The sequence below is a fragment of the Anomaloglossus baeobatrachus genome, chromosome 3 (assembly GCF_048569485.1).
Source record: "Anomaloglossus baeobatrachus isolate aAnoBae1 chromosome 3, aAnoBae1.hap1, whole genome shotgun sequence".
Taxonomy (NCBI): Eukaryota; Metazoa; Chordata; class Amphibia; order Anura; family Aromobatidae; genus Anomaloglossus; species Anomaloglossus baeobatrachus.
Genome location: NC_134355.1, coordinates 214,891,244 through 214,916,137, shown reverse-complemented (window position 1 = coordinate 214,916,137; position 24,894 = coordinate 214,891,244). Strand labels below are relative to the sequence as shown.

Here is a 24,894-nt window from a genome sequence, read left to right as displayed (position 1 = left end):
GCGCCTTGCCCAGTTTTGGGAGAATGAACAAACAGTTATACATAAAGTTACTAGCTTGACCACCGCTCTGGATCCGGCCCTTGTCCTTTTACATCATTGTGACATCTCAACGAAAAAGTACAAGAATTCCTTACTACGACACTTAATCATGGCAGCCAGAGCTTGCATACCGCGCTTGTGGAAAAAATATAACCCTCCTACGATGGAAATGTGGTTTGCCAGGATAAACGAGACGATGTTGCTCGAAGACCTCACTTCTATAATTCACAACTCTCAAGACCGGTTTGTTAGGACCTGGTATAACTGGACAGAGTTTAAGGGATCTGAGGATTACATTTCACTGTTGGAGACAGGTTGAATTTGCACTGTCAGTGTCTGGAACCTCCCCACCCCCCCTGACAAATTCACCTACCCTTTTTGACCCCCAACCCTCCCTCCTTTTTCTTCTCTGACTTTTTCTTTCTTGTTCATGTTTTACTCAGTATCTTCTATTCTGCCAACTCACACTTGAGTTACAGCCCCTGTTTTGTTCACTCCTCTTAAGTGGCCTTGTTATATAGTATAAAAAGGTTTTATGTTGATGCTCCGACAGTAGTTGGTTACAGTTCTCATCGTTGTTTATACAGTCTTGAGTTTTGTATCTCCCCATATTTTAGGAATTGATCTGCTAACAATTCCTCGATACAATGATTGTGTTCTGACATTGTGCTTTACTCTGTACAACACGGAGTTTCCTGTGTTATGGATAATGTTAATAAAAGTTAAATTTATAAAAAAACAATATATCAAAGTAAAGGGAAGGTTTTGAAAAACAAATAGTATATTAACCCTTAAAATAAAATTTATTAGAATCTCTTAAAACATCAAAAAGATACACAACTAACCTAATGTGCACAGGTGGAAAAAGGGAGGAGGGTTAAAGATAAAGCCCTAAAAATAGACCTCCCTCCTGTCCACTAGCTCACGCGGGGGTTGGCACCCTAAAAGGAAAACGAATGGCACCCCCACTCCTCGACGGCAATCCTTAGCCTGCCCTAGAATACCCTAAGGGCAGGTATGAAAGGTGCTCAAATCTAATAATAATAAAGTGCAAAAAGTGCTCAGTAAGGATAGCCAGTGAGATATGCTTAAAAAAAGGATAGTGTATGCCTCAAATTGCCTTGTGCCCCAATTGCCTCACAATAATAAATTTAGTGGGGTCAGGTGCTTTTGCAGAGGTTGGGTGGGAGATGGGTTTGCTTAGTCAGAACATAAACCCCAATATCAATCTCCTAACTACCCCCTACCTCACGTGGGGGTCGGCACCCTGGTAATACATGATACAATATGGTGCCCCCACTCCACGAGGGCTGTCCCTGAGATGGCCCTGATGCACCCTAACAACAAATCATACATATATAAAGTGCCTGTGCTGATGACTTAAAGTGCATAGTATACATATGTATCAAATTAAATAACAGTTAACTTTATTGATTTTAAATGCTGCTACAATATATCAATGCATTTCAGTAAAGTGCCTGTGTTTATTAAATGTGCATAGTACTAAGACAGTAAGGGGTACTCATCACTGATACAGCCAGATACACGATCCTCAGGTTGCTTCAAATTGCTTCAACACTAGGTTTGAGGCCTTTATTAAAACCAGACTGGAGAAAATAAAGAATCTTTGCTATATCCAAAAGCGACTGTGGCCGCATCTCACACAAAGGAACAATAAGTCTTCCATACTTTCTGATAGATCGCCTTCGTGACTGGTTTCCTGCTGGAGATCATCGTGGAAACCACCTGATCTGAAAGACCTCTGGACCTTAAGATCTCCCGCCCAGGATCCAGGCTGAGAGATGGAGTTGGCGGAGGTTGTGGTGCCGTAAGGGACCCTGAGACAGCAAGTCTTCCTGAAGTGGTAGATCAGTGTTGGTTCCAGTGGCAGAACTCTGAGAAGCACAAACAAGCTTCTTTTTGGCCAATAGGGAACGACAGTGATTACCATAGCCCTGTCCCGCTGAATCTTCTGCAACACTCGTGGAATCAACGGAAATGGGGGAAAAGTGTAGCTGAGAATTTCATCCCATCTCTGAGACAGGGCGTCCACTGCCACCGGACTGTCATTTGGATTGAGGGAATAGAATCTCTGAACCTTCGCATTTTGCATGGAAGCAAAAAGATCCACTGATGGCAGACCCCATCTGTGAACGAGACTCTGAAACACTAGCTCGTTGAGGCTCCATTCTGTCGCGCTCATCTGACCCCGGCTGAGATAACATGCTTCTTTCTTATCCGCCCCTCTGAGGTAAACCGCTGAGACAGACCGCACAGTCTTCTCCAACAGAAGAAAAATGTCGTCCGCCAGCTTCTGAAGTGGAAGATGTATGGTTCCTCCCTGTTGACAGAGAAAGGATACGGTGGTGATGTCTGAAAAGACCTTGACGTGTTCGCCAGTCAGCAGCTTCCTGGATCATCGAACTGTTTCCAGAACCGCTCACAGTTCTCGGTAATTTGAACTTTGTTCGCACTGAAGAAAGCCAAGAAACTCTGAAAGTAGGTCTGACCTACTCGTGCACCCCAGCCCTTGAGCATCGCATCTGTTGTGATGTGAATGCTTGGTTCCAATTTGAGGGCTGTGAGATTTATGATAGAAAACCATCAGGCGACTACCGCACTGATAGAAAAGAGTGTGGAAAAGTGACCCTGGAAAATCTAATCCGGAGGCACCTGAGTAACTACACCCATCAGAAGCAAGTTGTTTATGTCCAACCACAGATGAGGAAGGAAAGAAGGGGAACCCTGAGTTAGCACGAAATGACTAGGTGGGGGGGGTGGGAGTTCTGAGAACCCTATTCTGCAACCTTTGAAAGTGGTCTGTAATAACCAAGGATTTTGAGAAACCTCCCGCCAACCTGTGATGACCTGGGACAACAGACCGCGACATTAACATAGTCCTGATTTCTGATGACGATATTTGGAGGTGGAGGGCTGGGATAGTTATCCTTCGAACCCTTAGACTGCCAGTACAGAGATCTTTGCTCTTCTAGAGGGAAGCCTTTCCTCTTATCTGAGGCCCTATCAAGATTTATGACCAGCACCAGACCAAAGACTCGGACCTGAAAAGGGGATAGAGCATAAATTTACTCTTAGAGGCTAAATCGCACGACCAAGACCGAAGCCATATCACCATTCTTGCCGAGCTTGACAGAACATTGTTCTTTGCAGAAAATCGCACAGTTTCTGCCAATACATCTGCCAAAAATGCTGTAGCCATCTTCAATAGCGGTAAGGAGCCTAGAATCGAGTCCCGAGAAGAACATTCTTTAACATGCTTCTCAAAGTCCTCCAACCATACTAACATTGATCTGGCCACAGAAGTATCAGCCACATTCGCCTTCATAGTGATTGCTGCTGTCTCCCATGCCTTTTTTAGAAGACCATCCGCTCTGCGGTCCATTGCGTCCTTTAAACCAGAGGAGTCCTCAAAGGGGATGGATGTCTTTTTCAGGACTTTAACAATTGGCACGTCAATCTTCGGTACCGTATCCCATATCTGAACAAATTCTGCATTAAAAACAGAAGACGATATCTGAACTCTCGGGGAACGAATAATGACCGCTCTGCGTTCTCCCACTCTTCCAAGATCATATCCTTAAGATGTGAATTAACTAGATAGACCTGTGAACATCTGGAACGGAGACCAGCAAACATCTGGCCCTGAATCGAACCAAGTGCCTCTGGCTCCTCAACCTGCATTGTATTGCGTACCATGTGTAAGCGTGTATCTGTATCAGCCGTATTGAACATATAACTCTTTTTCCCACTTCTTGGTAGAGAGGAATGCTCCTCTGAACTGCCTGATTCTGATGACATACTTTCAGAAGATGGTTCAACAATCCACCTGGGACGCTTGCGTTTCCCCTGGGAAGCTGTCTGCAGTGGTGTCACTGAAGCTACAGATGCACTGACCTCTTCTCTGATCATTGTCCTCATATTAGCTAGTAAAGAGGACTGTTCCTCCTGGAGCACAGACTGGATGCATGAAAGGCACATGAGTTTCACATAATTTTCTGCTAATTTGGCATCACACACAGGACAAAGCCTGGATTTGACTGAGGATTTCTTGCTCTCCTACTTTTTGGTAACAGGCACTACTGGGGTTTAATCAGCAGGGGAACCTCAGTAGTGGGTAATGGGTACCTGACCATCCCTGTGCGGACCTTGGGCGACTCTGATGGAGGATCTGCCACGGTGGACTCCATTTCGTAAGACGACAACATTAAACGGAAGACTATATCTGTGCCAAGTGACCGCTCATAGTTTCCCCCCCTTTCTTACACCTTACAGGTTTCAGTCGCCGCAGTCCTACTCGCTCCGATCCGTCGGGCCTTCGCATCCTGCCGCGCTCTGGGACCCAACCCGCACTTCCGGGGTGAGCTGTCTTTGCATGTCTTGCACAGACATAATGCAACGCTGGGAGCTCCTGCTGCAACCAGCCGGCTGAGTGACCCGACCGTGGTTTCAGCCGCTCATGGGTCTGCTTGACGGAGGAAGGAAGCATGTGCGACTGCATACCCCGGGACCCGGTGAGTAGATCCTAAACTGGAATCTGCAAAAAAAAAAAAAAAACACTGGGGAGGGTCGGGAGGGAGGACCCTTTTAACCTCGTGTGTTTCCTGTCCGTACAGAGGATAGGGGCAACCCTCCTATGGTGCGGTCGTGAGGGACGACCTGGAAATAATATTTAAACAAAAACATTAATACTATACATTTTTTCAGTTATTGAAATTTTCTTTTTTTTGGATGACCCCTTCCCTTTAAACCAATTCATAACCATAGAATGTCTTGTGTGGCAGACATCAACAGACGAGAGGACACAGGATGTAGCAAGAAAGCATTTCCTGCACCGTCACTCCACCTTTACCAGCCTGAACTGTTGAGTCCATGACAGGAAGGATTCAAATTCTGCTTGCACCAAATTCTAAACATACTCATTGAAAGGTGCAAAAGGAATATATATTCGTCTGAATAGGCACTGTTTTGTCATTGCCCAATGACGGTAATTAAAGAATTAAAAAAAAAAAATAAAAAAAAAAGTCCAAACGCAGAACAATCAAAGCAACTGAAAGATTACAAGGGGACGGTGAAAAAACACAATAGCGCCTACCAAGTATAAGCATGTACAGTCATATGAAAGAGTTTGGGCACCCCTATTAATGTTAACCTTTTTTCTTTATAACAATTTGGATTTTTGCAACAGCTATTTCCGTTTCATATATCTAATAACGGATTGACTCAGTAATATTTCTGGAGTGAAATGATGTTTATTGTACTAACAGAAAATGTGCAATCCGCATTTAAACAAAATTTGACCGCTGCAAAAGTATGGGCACCCTTATCAATTTCTTGATTTGAACACTCCTAACTACTTTTTACTGACTTCCTGAAGCACTAAATTGGTTTTATAACCTCACTGAGCTTTGAACTTCATAGGCAGGTGTATCCAATCATGAGAAAAGGTATTTAAGGTGGCCACTTGCAAGTTGTTCTCCTATTTGAATCTCCTATGAAGAGTGCCATCATGGGCTCATCAAAACAACTCTCAAATGATCTGAAAACAAAGATTACACAGGTACAGTTCTTGTTAAGCCCTGAAGTGGCAGGCCAAGAAAAATATCAGAAAGGCAGAGAAGAATGGTGAGAACAGTCACAGACAATCCACAGACCACCTCCAAAGACCTGCAGCATCATCTTCCAACCTTCCTAAACCTGACATCTCCCTCTCTGTGTGTGGCACAACGATAAGTCCTAGGCAGCAAGCCAGCTGTCTGGGTGTTATACTTGACACTGATCTCTCCTTCACCTCCCACATACAGTCTCTTGCCCGCTCTTGCCACTTGCACATCAAGAACATCTCTAGAATCCGCCCCTATCTCACAATGGAAACTACAAAAACCCTCAACGTGGCCCTGATCCACTCTCGCCTTGACTACTGTAACTCTCTATTAATTGGTCTCCCCCCCCCTAACTAGACTCTCTCCTCTACAGTCCATCCTTAATGCAGCAGCCAGGGTCACCTATCTGGCCAACCACTACTCGGATGCCTCTGCTCTGTGCCAGTCATTGCACGGGCTGCCCATATATCACAGGATCCAATTCAAACTGCTTGTTCTCACCCACAAAGCTCTCCACAATGCGGCACCCCCCTACATCTCCACCCTCCTCTCTGTCTATCATCCCAACCTTTCTCTACGCTCTGCAAATTACTTTGCAAAGACTAACATCTACACTAATTAGAACCTCCCACTCCCGAATCCAAGACTTCTTCCGAGCTGCAACAAACCTCTGGAATGCTCTACCCCAAGAAGTTAGGACGAATCACAACTTACTCAGCTTCAGACGCACCCTAAAAACGCATCTTTTTAGGGTGGCCTATCACAATCCCTAGTCAAACTAATTTCACCAAATCGCTCCACAACTTCTCAGAAACTTACCCCACGTCAAACTCCATGGTACCCAAATGCATCTCAAGGCTATGGCCAACTGATGCATGAAGCCATTATTTATCCCCCATTTTCTTGAGATGGCTGGATTGTCATTGTAAATAAGCACTTGTACCTTGTCCCCCCCATCTCATTGTAGATTGTAAGCTCTCACGAGCAGGGTTGTCTTTTTTTCCCTTTAAATAATGTATTTTCTATAACTGTTACTTGTTTGTATATGATCCTCCTGAATTGTAAAGCGCTGCGGAATATGTTGGCATTATAGAAGATTATTATTATTATTATCATCTTGCTGCAGATGGTGTCAATGTGCATTGGTCAACAATACAGCGCACTTTGCACAAGGAGAAGCTGTATGGGAGAGTGATGCGAAAGAAGCAGTTTCTGCAAGCACGCCACAAAGTCGCCTGAGGTATGCAAAAGCACATTTGGACAAACCAGTTACATTTTGGAAGAAGGTCCAGTGGACTGATGAAACAAAGATTGAGTTGTTTGGTCATACAAAAAGGCGTTCTGCATGGAGACAGAAAAACACGGCATTCCAAGAAAAGCCCTTGCTACCCACCGTAATATTTGGTGGAGGTTCCATCATGCTTTGGGGCTGTGTGGCCAATGCCGGCAGCGAGAATCTTGTTAAAGTTGAGGGTCGCATGGATTCAACTCAGTATCAGCAGATTCTTGACAATAATGTGCAAGAATCAGTGACGAAGTTGAAGTTACGCAGGGGATGGATATTTCAGCAAGATAATGATCCAAAACACCGCTCCAAATCTACTCAGGTATTCATGCAGAGGAACAATTACAATGTTCTGGAATGGCCATCCCAGTCCCCAGACCTGAATATCATTGAACATCTGTGGGATGATTTGAAGCGTGTTGTCCATGCTTGGCGACCATCAAACTGAACTGAAAATTGTTTTGTAAACAGGAATGGTCAAATATACCTTCATCCAGGATCCAGGAACTCATTAGCTACAGGAAGTGACTAGAGGCTGTTATTTTTGCAAAAGGACGATCTACAAAATATTAATGTCACTTTTATGATGAGGTGCCCATACTTTTGCACCGGTCAAATTTTGTTTAAATGCGGATTGCACATTTTCTGTTAGTACAATAAACCTCATTTCAATCCAGAAATTCTACTGAGTCAATCAGTTATTAGATATATGAAACTGAAATAGCTGTTGCAAAAACCCAAATGGTTATAAAGAACAAAGGTTAACATTAATAGGGGTGCCCAAACCTTTTCATATGACTGTATAATCCATCTAATGCTTAAATGTGTTTGATACGGCGCTCCTAGGGGGCTGGGAGCCAGAGTACTTCACGGGTCAGAAAGAAGGGGAGTCCAAGTTTTTAAAAATTCTCGTAAAGGTTTGTGACGCTTCCATGTGAAGCAAATGTTTTGTGAATACTGTTAACTGTTTTATTTGCAGTTCATTTACTAGTTATGTTGCAGTGCATATCACTAGTCTACCAGACTTGCACCTCTGAAGTGTCATTTCTCCTTTGTGCCCAAAATGGGGCAGGCCTGAAACACGATGGAACAGTTGGTCCATTTATTCCACATGGCCACTTTGCAAAGTCTCTGTATCCAAGCACCATGTTATGTGTGAGTGATCATCTGGAATATTAAGGGGCTGCGTTCCCCTCAGAAGCGACTCAAAATTCTAAGACACCTGAAGCGGTTGAAACCTGATGTTGCATTGTTGCAGGAGACACATATTGAGGAGGTAAATTTTCACAGGATGCGCAAATTATGGGTGGGAGAGGGATATGGCTCCCCTTCAGTGGCTAGAAAAGCTGGAGTTCTAACGTTATTACAGAAAAACTTGCACTACCAAGTATCTGACAGCTTTGCAGATCTTGAAGGCAGGTTTTTAATCACTGTAAATGGGCGATGACGCAATTCCTTCAATTCTGCCGCCTGTGTCCATTGACCTTCATTTAGTGTTACCTGAAGGTTGGCTATGTTTACAATAAAGTTTCAGCTCAAGCGATCACTCTCTTACGGGGGGACTGGCGGATTAGGAAAATGGAAGTCTCCCAATCGCCAGTCAGGGTCCACCGTGCAGGGATAGTAAACTGCTGCTGGCAACCCGAAGGTCAGAAGGAGAAGACAGAGCTAGGTGGCTCCAAAAAAAATATAAGCCTGACCCAAGTTAAAAGTCACTTGGACCAGGACTATTGTGAACTCTGTTAACGCTACAAGGCCAGGACCTGTCCTGTTAACCCCACAGGGAGTCCTGGGGATAGCTGTCCATGCTAGTATGGGACAGTAGGCACAGCCCAGTTCAAACCACTGGATTGCTACAGCAAGACTGAAATAGTAGGAAGGGAAGCATAACAACTAGCCCTACCATGCCTCACTGCGGATCATGGCGCAACGGGCACCGGACGCGTAACCCTGCCTACCGCTTCCAGTACAAAGGCTCTAAGGCTGCAATGCTATACATGTCTGCTCAGAGAGCATTGTCAGGACGACTGTGCACCGGAGTGTGCTCTCTGGGACTTTTTAATACCTCAGGTCCGCCCCAAGCACTGTCACACAAGATGGCGCCAACAGGAGCCAATGGCGGAGTGCCACATCATCAACCAGCGACTGCACTGACGACACAACCGCAGCACCGCCGCAAACACCCTATCAGTCACTGTCAGAAGACCAATGATTGGGTGCCAGCTCATACGGGCGGGCTTCTGCGAGCCAGTCCGGACTGGCCACATCATCAGGGCACCTGACGCTATCCAGCCTATCAGGTCCTGCCACATCACAGACATACCTAGTGAAGTCCTCACCGGATTTAAAGCTGCTTTACATGCAGTGACATCGCTAGCGTTGTCGCTGGTGAAAGCACCCACCCACGTCGTTTGTGCGTCACGGGCAAATCGCTGCCCGTAGCGCACAATATAGTTAGTCCCCGTCACACTAACTTACCTGCCTAGCGACGTCGCTGTGGCCGGTGAATCGCCTCCTTTCTAAGGGGGGCGGTTCGTGCGGCGTCACACGGCAGCCGTCTAATAGAAGCAGAGGGGCGGAGAGCAGCCGAAAAAGTGACGCCCACCTCATTGCCGGAGGACACAGGTAAGGTGTTGTTCCTCGTTCCTGGGGTGTCACACGTAGCGATGTGTGCTGCCCCAGGAATGACGAACAACCTGCATCCAGCAGCATCAACGATATTTGGGATTAGAACGATGTGTCAACGATCAACGATACTCATCTTATTTTTGATAGTTAGCGGTCGTTCGTACGTTTCACACGCAACGAAGTCGCTAACGAGGTAGGATGTGCGTCACGAATTCCGTGACCCCAACGACATCTCGATAGCGATGTCGTTGCGTGTAAAGCGGCCTTTAGAATCAGTGCACTGTGTGAGCTTGCTCAGTAGCTTGAACTGAGGACTTGGCTTCAGGAATGAGGCCAACAGGCTGAGCATGCTCAGTAGGAACAACACAGGACTTAGACAGGGCATGAAGGCCAAGTAACTCGGCAAAGAGGTTTTTCGCACTAAGTGTGTGAGCATGCTCAGTAGCTTGAACCGAGGAATGGAACCAACAGGCTGAGCATGCTCACCAGGCGAAACACTGGACATAGGCTCTGGCTGGGGTAAATCGGCACACACATGCGCACTAGCCGCCTCTACACTTAGGTGTGGAGGAATAAGCAGCCAGCTGGACTACCTGAGGCACGGCCAAAACTGAAGCCGACGCCTGGGTGTAACAGGAACCGCAGAAGGCTGCTTGAGGAAACGGCGGCGCCGATTTGCAACACGCTCAATCATTAAGTGCTGTCCCACCGATTGACTTGATCAACATTTGCCCCTTTTCAAGCGCGTCACTTCAAGATGGAATCACTTTTAGGGGTTCTGGCAGCAATAAACAATTTGATCACTTTGCCAATCAGAGTCCCAGCATGTCCCTCTTGCAGACTTATTGCCAGTTGCAGTGTATATCACATGCGCTGTTGTTCAAATAGGAGAGAGATGTGAAGCAACTTGAACAAGATCATCAAATTCTAAAGGACGATTTTGCTATTTATTGAAAGTTTAGACTTGCAAAGTACTTACCTTATTCCTACTTTCCTGTTCTAGTCTCTAGCAGTATTAAGATGATTGCAGGCATTGTTTGTGTTTTTATCCCTATCTTTAGAGAAGGAGCTTCACTACTTATATCATGTAGCTGAAGTGCAGCACAGATTCATCTCAACTAAAAGCCCTTGAGTCTTTGTTCAGGAATATAAACAGACATTTATAGGACATTTCATAACTTTCCCAAATTCTTCTTTAAAAATATTCATCACATACTCCATTGAATCGCTGTACCCAATATATTATATATTTTAGGAGTTGGCTCATTTTATACTGACTCCACCAAAATGGACACAGACTCCCCAGCCCTGATTTCAACACACTTGGAATTTTTCTACACTTTCCAGTGCACCACATTATAAAATGAATGAAATCATTTAGAAGTACAACTTGTCTTGCAATTAACAAGCCCTTAAGTGGTAATGTAAACTGAAAAAATAAAAAAATAATATATGTCAGTTAGAAAGAAAAACGGGGAAAGAAAAGAAAAAAAAAAAAAACACAAAACAAAACAAAACTGAAAAAGCCCGGTCATGAATGGGTAAAGCATTGTGCGAACAACACAGTTAATTGCTACATAATGTGTGGCTCGATACAGCGGGGTTCATAGTACACTCACCCCCACTGACGTGAACTTCATATAAAGAGTATCGAGGTGAGGACAACATTCTCATATCAGGCCGAAACTTTTCTGCCAAGGTTTCTATAACATCTTGCGTCGTGGCTGTGCTTGAAACTCTGATGCATTTTGTAGCAAAGTTTCCAGCAGCTTTGTCTTGGAAGTAAAACCTCATTACTCCATGGAACTCCAAATCCTAGAACACACAATAATATTTGATTATGAATTGCTTTTAGTGAGAATTAGTAGATAGTACTTTACCACTAAAAATAATAAAAATACACATTTATATTTGCCTAGAGTGTTACACATTACAGGGAAAAAAGAACAAAAAAAAGTGATTTGTAGAAAATGAAAAAAAAAAACAAACAAAAAACGAAACTACATGACAAATTGCAGAATAACTGCGCTTCCTACTTGCTCTCTTGATTTCTTTTGTACACAAAAATTGCTTTATATTTCAGTTCGAGAAAAATTCATAACTTTACATAAAACAAATTAGTTTGCCGCCATATTCTGAGACTCCTAACATTAATTTTCTCATCAATGGTGCTATGCCATATATTATTTTTTGCGCAGGGAGCTATTGTCTTAATTTAATGCTGGGGTCCATACTTTGTTTTGATCGCTTTCCATCACATTTTTTTGCAGAAAGTGCAGAGAAGTAGAAAATTGCAATTCTGGTGATTTTTTTTTTTTTTATTAATATATAACTTTATTAAAGAATTTTCCTTACAAATGGAATTTACACATCAAATAACAATAAGAATAAACAAGACATAAAGGAGAAAAAGACATAAGGAAAGACAAAAGTTTGAGGGGTGGGGGAGGAAGAGTAAGGACAGGGGGTCTGAGCAGACAGGTTGTGTGCAAAACACCTGCACGGAACACCAGAGCACGCGGATGCTTCGCGTCAGCACTCTGTTGATGCCAGCTGTAATGTATTCCATCCGTGTCTCGTTTCTCAAATCCTCAGTTCCAAATCTTGGAGAGTGGGAGAAAGTCTTTTTCCAGTACGAGGCTATCAGACATTTCACCGAAGTCCATATATGGAGGAGCAGCCTGGCTAAATCTTTCGTAATCCCTGGGGCTGGAACATTAAAGGAGATAATTGAAAGGGTCCAAAGAAACCCTACACCCCAGAACTCTGTGGGTCAGCTCTCATCTCTATCCAAAAAGGAGAAAGGACCTCGCAATCCCAAAAAATATGAGGGAGGGATCCTCTCTTTTTCATACATATCCAGCACCGCTCCGATGAATAAGGAAAGAGCCTTGCAAAGATCTCTGGGGTATGGTACCAATGCATAAAAATGTTATATTGATTCTCTTTTTGTGTGGTGCAAAGAAAAGTCTTTGCTGCCCTCTCCCAGTTAGTCTGCCATAGTGATTTCGGTATATCACTTCCCAAATACGTCTCCCATTTTGACATGTATGATGTTTTATCTCAGCATGTGAGGCAAGCAAGTCATATTTGCGTGACATCAGTCCCTTCATCGAGATGCCCTGCCTGCAGAGGCCCTCAAATGGGGAAGGTTTAGAGAATGAGCTAAACTTTACCGTTGAGGTGGCCAGATGACGTATCTGTGTAATGTATAGAAGGCTGCTGCAGGTATTTTGAATGTTTCCCAAAGTGTAAAAAAGGTAGAATTGCATTAGTGAGAGGATCAATATCCACAAAACAAAAAAAGATGTGCTCTGGTCCATGGGACAATCATGTGGCTGGTTGAACTGCCTGGCAATATATACAAGGCACTCCTGAATTCAGTAAAATATGATGATTTTTTATTATTTCATACTCCGTTTAGTCAAGTCAGACGTTGCAAACCAAACATGGCCTTCATCAGCAACTAGCAGATATGTGACTTATCTGCAGCCTGTTATTTCTGCCATGGGCAGTTGCAGTGATGCTATTAAGAGAATTTCTGTGGTGTACAGCCTGTCATTAGCAGTATCCACTGCTGTGTGGAGGCTCCACACAGTTCCCTGTGCACCAGTCGCCGAGCCAGTGGTTGTACACTCGTGGCCTGGCCCGGTTCCGTGGCCCCGTGGTGCGCAATAGAAAGGGGTTAATTTAAGGGGGATAGTCCGACTACGCCAGCTCCCCCGAGCTTTGGTGCCCCAGTTCAGTTCGGCCCAAGATGCTCGGATCCGGGTCTCTGTGCCCTGGGGGAGGCTAGGTGGAACAAAAGAAAAAGGAAAGAATAAATGATGCAATGTACTGTGGATGAGATAAAAGCGCTAGGCAATAACTGAGATCCACACAAGTAAGGCTAAGTTCACATTTCCGTTGATTTGTATCAGTCACATGCGTCGCTTGACGCATGTGACTGATGCGCTGTTCAACGCTGTACAACGGATGACAAAGAACAGAATTCTTTGTCGGATTCCGTTGTGTGCGGGGGGCGGAGTTAGGGGGCAGAACCGAGCGGGGGGCGGGGCCAGGCGCTGAGGATGTCAGTGGAAGTGCTGCGGTCTGCATGGCTGGGGACAGGTGAGTGTATCTGTGAGTGAGTGAGTGTGTGTATGTGCATGTATGTATGTATGTATGTATGTATGTATGTATGTGTGTGCACATGCAAAGTGCGGGAGGGGGCGGAGCTGAGCGGGGGGCGGGGCCAGGCGCTGAGGATGTCAGTGGAAGTGCTGCGGTCTGCATGGCTGGGGACAGGTGAGTGTATCTGTGAGTAAGTGTGTGTATGTGTATGTATGTATGTATGTATGTATGTATGTATGTATGTATGTACATGCAAAGTGCGGGAGGGGGCGGAGCCGAGCGGGGGGCGGGGCCAGGCGCTGAGGATGTCAGTGGAAGTGCTGCGGTCTGCATGGCTGGGGACAGGTGAGTGTATCTGTGAGTGAGTAAGTGTGTGTATATGTATGTATGTATGTATGTATGTATGTATGTATGTATGTATGTATGTGTGTGCACATGCAAAGTGCGGGAGGGGGCGGAGCCGAGCGGGGGGCGGGGCCAGGCGCTGAGGATGTCAGTAGAAGTGCTGCGGTCTGCATGGCTGGGGACAGGTGAGTGTATGTGTGAGTGAGTGTGTGTATGTATGTATGTATGTATGTATGTATGTATGTATGTGTGTGCACATGCAAAGTGCGGGAGGGGGCGGAGCCGAGCGGGGGGCGGGGCCAGGCGCTGAGGATGTCAGTAGAAGTGCTGCGGTCTGCATGGCTGGGGACAGGTGAGTGTATGTGTGAGTGAGTGTGTGTATGTGCATGTATGTATGTATGTATGTATGTATGTATGTGTGTGTGCACATGCAAAGTGCGGGAGGGGGCGGAGCCGAGCAGGGGGCGGGGCCAGACGAGGGTGTCAGTGCTTGTCTGCATGGCTGGGGACAGGTGTGTGTGTGTGTGTGTGTGTGTACATACATGTGCGGAGTGCGGGAGGGGGCGGGGCCGAGCAGGGGGCGGGGCCAGACGAGGGTGTCAGTGGCAGTGCTTGTCTGCATGGCTGGGGACAGGTGTGTGTGTGTGTGTGTGTGTACATACATGTGCGGAGTGCGGGAGGGGGCGGGGCCGAGCGGGGAAGTGTCGGCCTCCCTGCACACGTAACCAGCCTAAATATCGGGTAACAGCAAAGCACCCGATGTTTACCTTGGTTACCCGATATTTACCTTGGTTACGGGCCTACACCGCTTAGCGCTGGCTCCTTGCACCGTAACCAGGGTAAATATCGGGTAACCAACCAAAGCTGGTGACGTGTGCAGGGAGCCAGAGAGCATGCGCAGCGAAATCCGACGGATCTCGCTGCTCAAAAAACGTTACATGCTGCGTTCCTCCCGCCCGGCGGTCAGTCGTTCCACGACTGATCAGTCGGGCGGAGGGTGCAACGCAGCATCATCAGTCACAATCCGCTGCTCATACAAGTCTATGGGAGCAGCGGAATCCGCTAAACGGATTCCGCTGTTTACAAGAGCAGCGGATTGTGACTGATAGATTTTAGCGGAAATGTGAACTTAGCCTAAGGCTAAGTTCACACTTCAGTTGTTTTCAATCCGTCAGGTCCGTCAGCAACGGATCAGTTGTTTTTTAGATGTCAACTGATGCAACTGATGTGTTTTTCACAGGATTCCTTTCACAGGAATCCTGTGAAAAAATGGATCAGTTGCATCCGTCACATCCGCTGTGCGTCCGTTTTTTGACGGATCAGTCATGATCCGTCTGTGTTTGGGACAGCCCAGTGGGCGTGCCAAACATGCTGGGCATGCTCAGTAGAGCATGACTGAATCCTGCGCTGGATTCCGTTGTAAGACGGATTACGACGGAATCCAGCACCATAGACATACATTACAAGCTTGACGGATGGTGACGGATACCTGTGCGGCGCGTTAATTTTGACGGCCCGAAAAACGTTACATTCTGCGTTGCTCCCCGCTCGGCGGTCAGTCAAAAACAACGGACCGCGACGCAGCGGATGCAACACAGGGTCATCAGTCGCAATCCGTCACTAATAGAAGTCTATGGGGAAATACTGGATTCCTGCAAAATATTTTGCAGGATTCCTTAATTCCTCAAGGCTACGGATTGTGACTGATGCAAAACAACTGAAGTGTGAACTTAGCCTAACACCGTCCAAGTCTTTTACTGGTGCAACTGGAAAAGGCTGCCTCTGGACGTGCTGACTGCTCTGGTTGCTGAATCCCACCACCTTTGCTGTGAACCTGGCCACATTCTTCCTGGCACCCCTGGGGTTTATTGTCCTCCCTGGCGTAGAGCAGTTGGAGGACTGGTGTCTCTCTGGTCCTGCCGCTGAGCAGCTTGAGCTAATTTAACGGGTTCTACCCGGGCCCTCTCTGTGCTGCCTATGCCTCAGACTCTTGGGGTCGACCGTAGGCGCTGAATCCCTCCGGCCGTGCAAATCTCGACAAGTCGACCTGGATCTGTACCTTGTCCTGGGGGTTCGTGCCCAGTGTTGAGCCCTAGGTCCTACTTCCAAGGGATCCCTCTGTCCCAGAGTCTGGATCACCTCCACTATCCAGGCACCACTCCTCCTGTTGGTGGCTTGTATATAGGCTCCAGGTGGCTTCAGCCTCTCCAAACTTCACTCTCTGCCTTCCTTTGCTGCTCTGCATGCAGCAGCTTGCTCGCTCCACTCCGCTCTCCCTCAGTGCTCCTCATCACCACCACCACACGCTGACTTCGCCCACTCACACCCCCTGCACTCCCCAGGGTCCTAACTACAGGGGGGTTGGATTTATACTTTCAGAGACCAACCCTGCTGATCCTTTGTCTCTGTCAGTGCCCTCTAGTGGTGTGTAGTGGTGTGGTATGGGTGTTGTTGATGTGACATACTGGTGTGTTTTAGCACAGGTGAAAAGGAATTCAGCTTGTCACTACAGGTGGTATATTTGTAGCGGCACCAGTTAAACGCAGGGGTGCTACATTCCTCCTTGGTTAACTGCAGCACGTCCACGGGCTGCTTACTCAACAGGTACTGTAAACTTTTATATGCAGTAAAACAGGTAAAACATTTTTAAACCTAAAATATTAAACTGGTTACACTCTCATCCTTTGCGGGAAGCACATTTTCTTTAAACGTTGCAAAGCAGGTTTCACTTCCCTTGCCACCCACCACCCAGAGTCTCTGGTGCTACTAGCCAGTGGTCTCCCACTTAAAGTACCTGGGGTCCATTCCTTTAACAGCAGGTCAACAGCTGGTGACAAGGTCCTGGGAGGGGGTCACTGGGTTCAGTGGTGACGGTGTCCTGTCCTGGCCTACTCCACCACGGACCCTTTCTGCGCCATGCTCTCTCCTGGGAACAGTCCTGTATAGCAGGCTGCAGGTTGGAACTGGTGTTGAGCACAACCAGTCCTGTAGCTTTTGGTCCATAGATTAGTAAAAACATTTGAAAATGACTCATAAGTAAACTGGTCAACAAAGCAGTGGCTACCTGGAAAACTGGTAGCTGGTAACAACAGGAACAAAACAGTCTTTTGTGGCAACTGGCAAACAGCTACCTTTTACTGCTGTGTGCTTGCATGAATGGGGGCTGGCACCTCAACAGCGACCCTCTCTGGTTGAGGCTCCACATCCAGTGCGTACCAGCCCTGCTTCTCCATGGTGCCTGTTGTAGGTAACGATATCACCAGGTTCCAAGTCACTATCAGGGTGGCCTCTAGGGAGATGGGATACCACATCCCTTCGGGAAACAAAAAACACTCCTGGCTGCAGGCCCGGCTTAGTGATGAATCCCCATCCCTTCTTTTTATTAAACCGGTCCACCACACCCTGGTAACTGACTCCGCGGCTCGCCCAACGGGCCAGTCTCAAAGTCTGTTTTTCTCTCAGGTCTCGGGCCTCCACCTGGGTCCTCCGGGCCTCCCTTACCTTCCGCTCCCGGGCCAACTTCACTACTATGGTCTGGCACGCCTCCTCGATTTCCGGTGACTGTGCAGCACCCAAAGCTGGCTGCCCGGACAATCCGATGCGGGGAACAAATGGGGATCCCGAGCAGGGCAGGTTGGCTCACCTCCTGGGGACCTGCTGCCGGAGCCCTGGCAGCAGCACATGATTACTCCGTTGAGGCTGGGTCGCTGACGGCGTCCTCCGCGATTGTGACTGGTGACGTCATCAGGTGCCGGGAAGCTGGAAAAAGAAAATCCCCAGTCAGCGACTGAGGTGCTGCGACCACTTTTGTTTGGGAGGCAAGAACTGGTTCCCCAGTCAGCAACTGGGGTGCTGCGAGTCTCTGGTCTGGGGGCAGGAGCTGGATCCCCAGTCAGCAACTGGGGTGCTGTGACTATTTCTGGTCTGGCCATCACCTCTGAGCCCACCACTTGGCGGCTAATACACTCTGACAGCGGGATTCTCCGCGCTGAGCCTGGAACCGGTCCCACGCCCAAAGGCAGCAGCAAGGGGGTCTGGGTGACCACCTCTCGACACTGATCGCACGGCCCGGATCTCGTGGGCCCGCATCGCCACGGCCATCTCCCGCAGCTCAGAGCGCCACTCTATCATCACTTGCTGGAGTGATTGCGCCTGCACCCGGTCACAAAACTGGGCGAGCTCCCAATCCCACCAGGCGGCAGTGCCTGGTTCCAGCTCACTGGTTTCTGTCTCCTCCATGGCAGACATCCTCTCCCACGGGCATCCGGAACAGGTCTCAAGTCTCTTGCAGAGTTCCGGGATCTCTGCAGTTGTAGGTTGCCGCCTACATCCTGGAGCCACTCCCTGGGGCGGGAGCTCCAGTTTCACGCCCTTTGTAGCTGTGGCGCAGCAAATATTTACAGTCAAGAAAAATGGCGGCAAAAGAAAATTTTGGAGGCAACGTTGTAAAATGGCGTCAAAGTCCATAAAAGCAAACAAATAGTCCCAAAAAGGCACGCTGTCACCCGTTTTAGCGAGTCTAGTTGGTATCCTGCAGACTGGGCCAAAGTTGCGACACCCGCACGGGACCCCGAGGGATTGGAGTAGCTCAGTCCGTTCCCTGTGCACCCGTCGCAGAGCCAGTGGTTGTACAGTCGTGGCCTGGCCCGTTTCTGTGGCGCGCATTAGAAAGGGGCTAATTTAAGGGGGATAGTCTGACTACGCCAGCTCCCCCGAGCTTTGGTGTCCCAGTTCAGTTCGGCCCAAGCCGCTCGGATCCGGGTCTCTGCGCCCTGGGGGAGGCTCGGTGGAACAAAAGAAAAAGGAAAGAAAATAAATGATGCAATGTCCTGTGGATGAGGTAAAGGCGCTGGACAATAACTGAGATCCACACAAGTAACACAGTCCAAGTCTTTTACTGGTGCAACTGGAAAAGGCTGCCTCTGGACGTGCTGACTACTCTGGTTGCTTAATCCCACCACTTTTGCTGTGAACCTGGCCACACTCTTCCTGGCACTCCTGGGGTTTGTTGTCCTCCCTGGCATGGAGCAGTTTGAGAACTGGTGTTTCTCTGGTCCTGCCACTGAGCAGCTTGAGCTAAATTTAACGGGTTCTACCCAGGCCCTCTCTGCTGCCTATGCCTCAGAGTCTTGGGGTCGACCGTGGGCGCTGAATCCCTCCAGCTGTGCAAAACTCGACAAGTCGACCTGGATCTGTACCTTGTCCTTGTGTCCTTGTGCCGAGCCCCGTGTTGAGCCCTAGGTCCTGCTTCCAAGGGATCCCTCTGTCCCAGAGTCTGGACCACCTCCACTCTAACCAGGCACTCCTCCTCCTGTTGGTGGCTTGTATACAGGCTCCAGGTGGCTTCAGCCTCTCCACACTTCACTCTCTCTGCCTTCCTTTGCTGCTCTGGATGCAGCAGCTTGCTCACTACACTCCTCTCTCCCTCAGTCCTCCTCATCACCACCACCACACACTTCTGCCACCACATGCTGACTCCACCCACTCACACCCTCTGCACTCCCGAGGGTCCTAACTACAAGGGGGGTTGGATTTATACTTTCAGAGACCAACCCTGCTGATCCTGTGTCTCTGTCAGTGCCCTCTAGTGGTATGTAGTAGTGTGGTATGGGTGTTGTCGATGCGACATACTGGTGTGTTTTGGTACAGGTGACAGGAATTCAGCTTATCACTACAGGTGGTATATCTGTAGTGGCACCAGTTAACTGCAGGGGCGCTACGTATTCATGACCCTCGACCTGAAACCCCTGCACGTCTGGACTTTCCCTGATTTGTGCTGCCAGAGAATCTAAAGAGAATATAAACAGTAGGGCAGAGAGGGGTACCCCTGTCTACAACCATTATATATATGAGAAGAGAAGATGATGAGGCATGAGGGAGCTGCACTATCTCCTCTGGGTCTGTATACAAAGCACGCACAGCCTGCAGAAAACGCACCACAATACCAAATCTCTTAAGGGTGGCAAATAAGGGCCAACCCAGCCTGTCAAGGCCTTTTCTACATTGAGGCTAAATAGCAACTCTTCCCCTTTATTTTGGTTCAGGACATCTATAAGGTTTATTATTATTAGTCTAGTATTATCCCCCGCTTGTCTATCGAGGATGAATCCCACCTGGTACTAGTGTATCAATTGTGGAAGGAGTCCGGAAAGTCTGGTGGTCAGTATTCTCGTAAATATTTTTAGGTCTCCATTGAGCAGTGATATCAGGCGATAACTTGCACAATTAGCAGGATCATCTCCCTGTTTTGATATTAATTGTGATATGTGATCGCAGCATTGGGGCGTGGGGGGGGGGGGAGGGGATTGGTGCACCATTCAAAATTGAGTTGAACAGGGGCAGCATTTGGGGTAGGAGTGTGTTTTGAAAAGTTTTAGAATACAGATACGTGAAGCCATCAGGGCCAAGCGCCTTTCGGTGTGGTAGGTCTTTGAAAGCAGAGGTCACCTCTTCCACAGTAATCGAGACATTGAGTGTGTTTACATTTTCTGTGCATAATGTTGCTAGTGAAAGACCTGCAAGGTATTCATCGAGCAAGGAGGTCCCTCGTCTCTAGATCTGTTGGTAAAGTAGACAGGAGAGAATACAATCTAGCATAATAGTCTCTAAAAGGCGTCGGTTTGCTTTTGGGGGTTGTAGGTCAGAAGGCTCTGTGTGTCCCTGATAACCATGGGGGAAGTCTGTGTAGTACGGTCTCAAAGCTGTGCCGTAAGAATGGAGTGAGCCTTGTTGCCACGCTCATGATATCATTGCCTGGTGTAAACCAGTACCTTTTACACTTTTTTTTTTTTTTTACTACTAAGTTTTTCAGCCTGCTCCTCACTTGCACGATAAATATTAACATGTATATGGTAGGGCGTGTAAGCATGTCTCGCTCTAGCTGCCCAAGCTGTTCAGTAAGCTCTTAGTGCTGCTCATTGGCATCCCTCCAAGTAAGATGCCAAGATGATGCAATTACCCCTCATTACTGACTTCTGTGCCTCAAATAGGATCGACAGTGAAGAAACCGAACCACGATTCAATTGAAAAACAATTCTCCAACTAACCATGGAGTTTAGTCTGATGAATGGGAGCCTTTAGGAGGTGGTCGTTCAATCTCCAGTGGCATGCTTTCCTCGCTTGAGCAGACAAATGAAGATCAAGCAGGACTGGGGCATGATCTGACCACGTTATGTGGCTTATTTCAGATGTCTTGGTAAAGTGCAGGGGTGTAAGATTGCCCAAAAAAATGTCAATTCGTTTGTGGGTGTTGAATGTGGGTGAGAATAAAATGTATTCCCACCCTCTTCCCATCACACGGTGCCATATATGCTGTAGGGAACTTCCCTCTCGCAAATTTAAATGAGCGATTGTTATGATGGGTCTCCTGTATGAAGGTTATATCCACCTTTGAGGATTTCTGTTCTTTGAGGGCTAGCCTTCCTTTAATATTAGTGTTTAACCTCTTAACATTTAGAGACACTATATGCACCATGATTGGGGTTTAAAGTAGTCAAAAAATTTTGGACCCCAGAGGCCCGGGGTCTTACCCAGATTCAACAACTGCTACACCATCGGCCCCGCAGGAGAGATTTTAGCCAGACAGCTCTGTGGAATCTTGAACGAGTTAATAGGCATAGTGTCAGACAGAGGGGTAGGGAGGTATAAGAAGGGAAGGGGGGAGGCAATGAACAATTACAGATTATCACTTTGCATTAAGTGAAAATTACATCACTGAATTGGTTTTCTTCACTTAACTTCAGGAGAAAAAGGAAAAAAACCCTGCTCAAGTGTATTTTACAAGAAATCAAGAAAAGAAAACCTTCTAAATGTTGTATAAACCATACATCTCTAGTGTTTGGTCAGCCCTAGGAGATGGTAAGACTCGGTGGGAGTCAGCAATCTGAGGTGCAGGACAAAGCTCCTAGGTTGGCTAGAAAGTTGGCTAGGAAAAACACGGAAGTTCACTTGGCTCAAAAAAAAAAAAAAAAAAAACACAACCCACAAGGCTAGGGAAAAAAAAAACAAACAAAAAAACAACACAAAAACCCACTAAGGAATTAGGCCTGATACACGTCTGCTCCTCGCAGCAGTTTCCTGTAGCAAATATTCAATCCAGTCAAAATGGATCATAATATTGCCTTCAGATGACTCAGAACCTAGCCTCTCTCTTGCAAGCGGGCCTGCCCTACTGGCCTGATGGAGTTTGGCAATGGGGGTGAGCGGTTTCTCTGAGGAGGACTTGTGCCAGATTGCTGGTGGCGGGGGAAACGTGAGTTCCCATTTGAACATTTTTGGAGTGGGCAGCCCCAGGGTCTTGTAGAAACGAGGCAAGTCCGATGAGACCTTGAGTGTAGCTGTGCAGCCATTCTGACTAGAAGGCTAAAGGGGAACCCCAACCTGTAGAGGATCTGTTTTTCTCTCAGGAGGTACAGAAATGGTCGGAGCAATATCCTGTTTTGCAAAAGAAACCCAAGAGAGGTCTGGAAGGAGCTAGATAAGGTGTCCTTCATGTTCTATGGAGCAGTCTCCTTGCTTGCATCATGACGTCCTCTCTGAGTTTATAGTCCGCGACACAGCATATGATATCCCTGGGTGTCAGAGGAGCTTTTTGGTCTGAGTGCATTATGTGCTCTGTCTAGGCTGATCATATGGGCTGCGGGAACTTCGAGAACCTTGTTAAAGAAATGACCACAGACAGATTCTCTTCCCCATATTGCTCTGGGAGACCTCTAATTCGTATATTGTGTTAGCGTCCCCTGTTATCTAGGTCCTCCAGGTGCCTCTGATTATCACAAAGGGTTTCATGCTGTGCCATTATTGTCGACTGAAGTTTAGCCATATTGTTTCCCGTTTCGTCATGGTAGTACTCCAGGGCCTCCACTCTCTGGGTGATATACTGTATATCGTGGCGGACAGTGTGAAGCAGTGTGCCGCCATCACACAGATTATCGCTAAGTATGAAACGCTGTTTTCTTTATTTTTCAATTATTTTCCCCAGTGCCGGATCTGCATCTTGCACCCAAAATTCCAGATGCAGCAACCGGAAATCTTTGAAACTGCGCGGATCCGGATTTTTACAATTCAGCCCTAAATGTGACTCAACGTTGATCTATTTTTTTGAGAAACAATACTTTTTGCTCGTTTTAAAGACCAAAGTGGATAATTTTTTTGAAAAGGCGCTGTTCAATATTGACGGACTGTCTGAAAAAGTTCCTGACTGCTACAGTTTCTTTTTCCTTTGAGCTCTCCCACCGGAATGGATTTAATAGTATGGGCAGGATGAAAACTATGCGTTTAGTATAGTATTACCAGATGTAATTTTGCAAAATCTTTTACGAATGATTGGTAAATCATGATATCTAGAAAGCTCTAAATACAAAAATTTAACAGTATTGGAATGAGCTATATATGTAAATCGCAAATTGAAATAATTGGTATTCAAATAAAAGCATAAAAGACAGTATAAGATCAAAACTCCCTTCCCATATAATAATCAAATCATCAATGTACCTAGCATACCACATCATGTTCTTCTCAAAAGGATTCTGGAGGTTATAAATATAACAGTCCTCCCACCATTCCATAACCAAATTTGCAACAGAAGCTGAAAATCTTGCACCCATGGCAACATCATTTTTCTGTAAAAAAATTTTTATTAAACATAAAAAACATGAGTAAGCAAAAATGATAGAACCTGATGAATGAACCTACATAATTGTGTATTGGGTATATTTTTCCAAATAGCAATAGCTAGAATTGCAACATGATGTGGTTTGCTAATGTACAACGAAGAAATGTCAAATGTGAGCCAAGTCCTTTCTCCTGACCACTTTACACCATCAAACATTTCAAGAACATCTCTTGAATATTTTAAATAACTAGGAATGCAAGTCACTAAAGGCTGGAAATGAAAATCCAGCCATCCCCCCAGACGCTCAAACATAGATCCAATACCTGAAACTATGGGTCTCTAGTGGTGTAGTTAACTTTAGGCAACGCGTGCATAATGGGAATTACTGGATTTTTCAACCACCAAATAACCTTTCAATAGAAGAAATATAATCATGAGTGTTCATAACCACTACTGATCCGCCTTTATCTGACATTAATAGTTAGACCATGTGCGCACGTTGCCTTTTTTCGTGACCACAAAAATGCAGCGTTTTTGGCCACTAAAAAAACGTACAAAAACCACACCCGCGGTAAAAAAAAAAAAAAGCATAAAAAAAACATGCATTTTTGCGCGCTTTACCGCGTTTCACGCATTTTTGTTGCTGCGTTTTTTTCAATGCATTGTATGGGTGCAAAACGCTGGCAAAAACGCTGAAATAATTGACATGTTGCATCTTTGTGGTTACCACAAAAATGCACCTAAAAAGAAAACTGCACTGTGCGGACAGCAAAAATTAAAAAAACCTCAGATTTTGCTGGGGAAGGAGAGTCATGCAGTTTTAAGACCAAAAATGCACCCGAAAAACAAGCAAAAATGCAGCAAAAAACTAACCGTGCGCACATAGCCTTAAATTGTTTTTATCACGTAAAGATTTTAAAGACTGATGTTCAGCAGTGGTTAGTTTACTTTTTTTTTAGATTTATAGAACTCTTATACTTTTTTGATCCTTCAAAATGCGAGATCCACAATTTAGTACGATTTCAAAGAAATCCAATAAATAAGTGGATTTTATTGTAATTTTCCTGGAAGCTGGTTCCTTTCCTTCACTTGCTGATATACATGCTGACAACAGCAGCGGGATCTCGCGCTTCCATGGCGTTAGAGGAATAAGCGCCAAAATATGTGGTGAGCTGGACTATTTCTACATAAAGATAGACATGCAGATTTGGGCCACAATCTGCATGAGAAACTGCACCAAATCTGCAACA

At 46.3% G+C, this 24,894-nt stretch overlaps 1 protein-coding gene across 7 annotated transcripts in view; it reads right to left on the bottom strand.

The window, feature by feature from the left end:
- AFDN (afadin, adherens junction formation factor) overlaps positions 1 to 24,894 on the bottom strand; it is a 1,370,646-nt gene that overhangs the window by 1,291,700 nt on the left and 54,052 nt on the right. For all 7 annotated transcript variants that reach the window (XM_075339717.1, XM_075339721.1, XM_075339720.1 and 4 more), the window contains exon 3: positions 11,193 to 11,388. In XM_075339717.1, the coding sequence (XP_075195832.1) occupies positions 11,193 to 11,388 (196 nt within the window). The remainder of the gene's footprint in view (positions 1 to 11,192; positions 11,389 to 24,894) is intronic.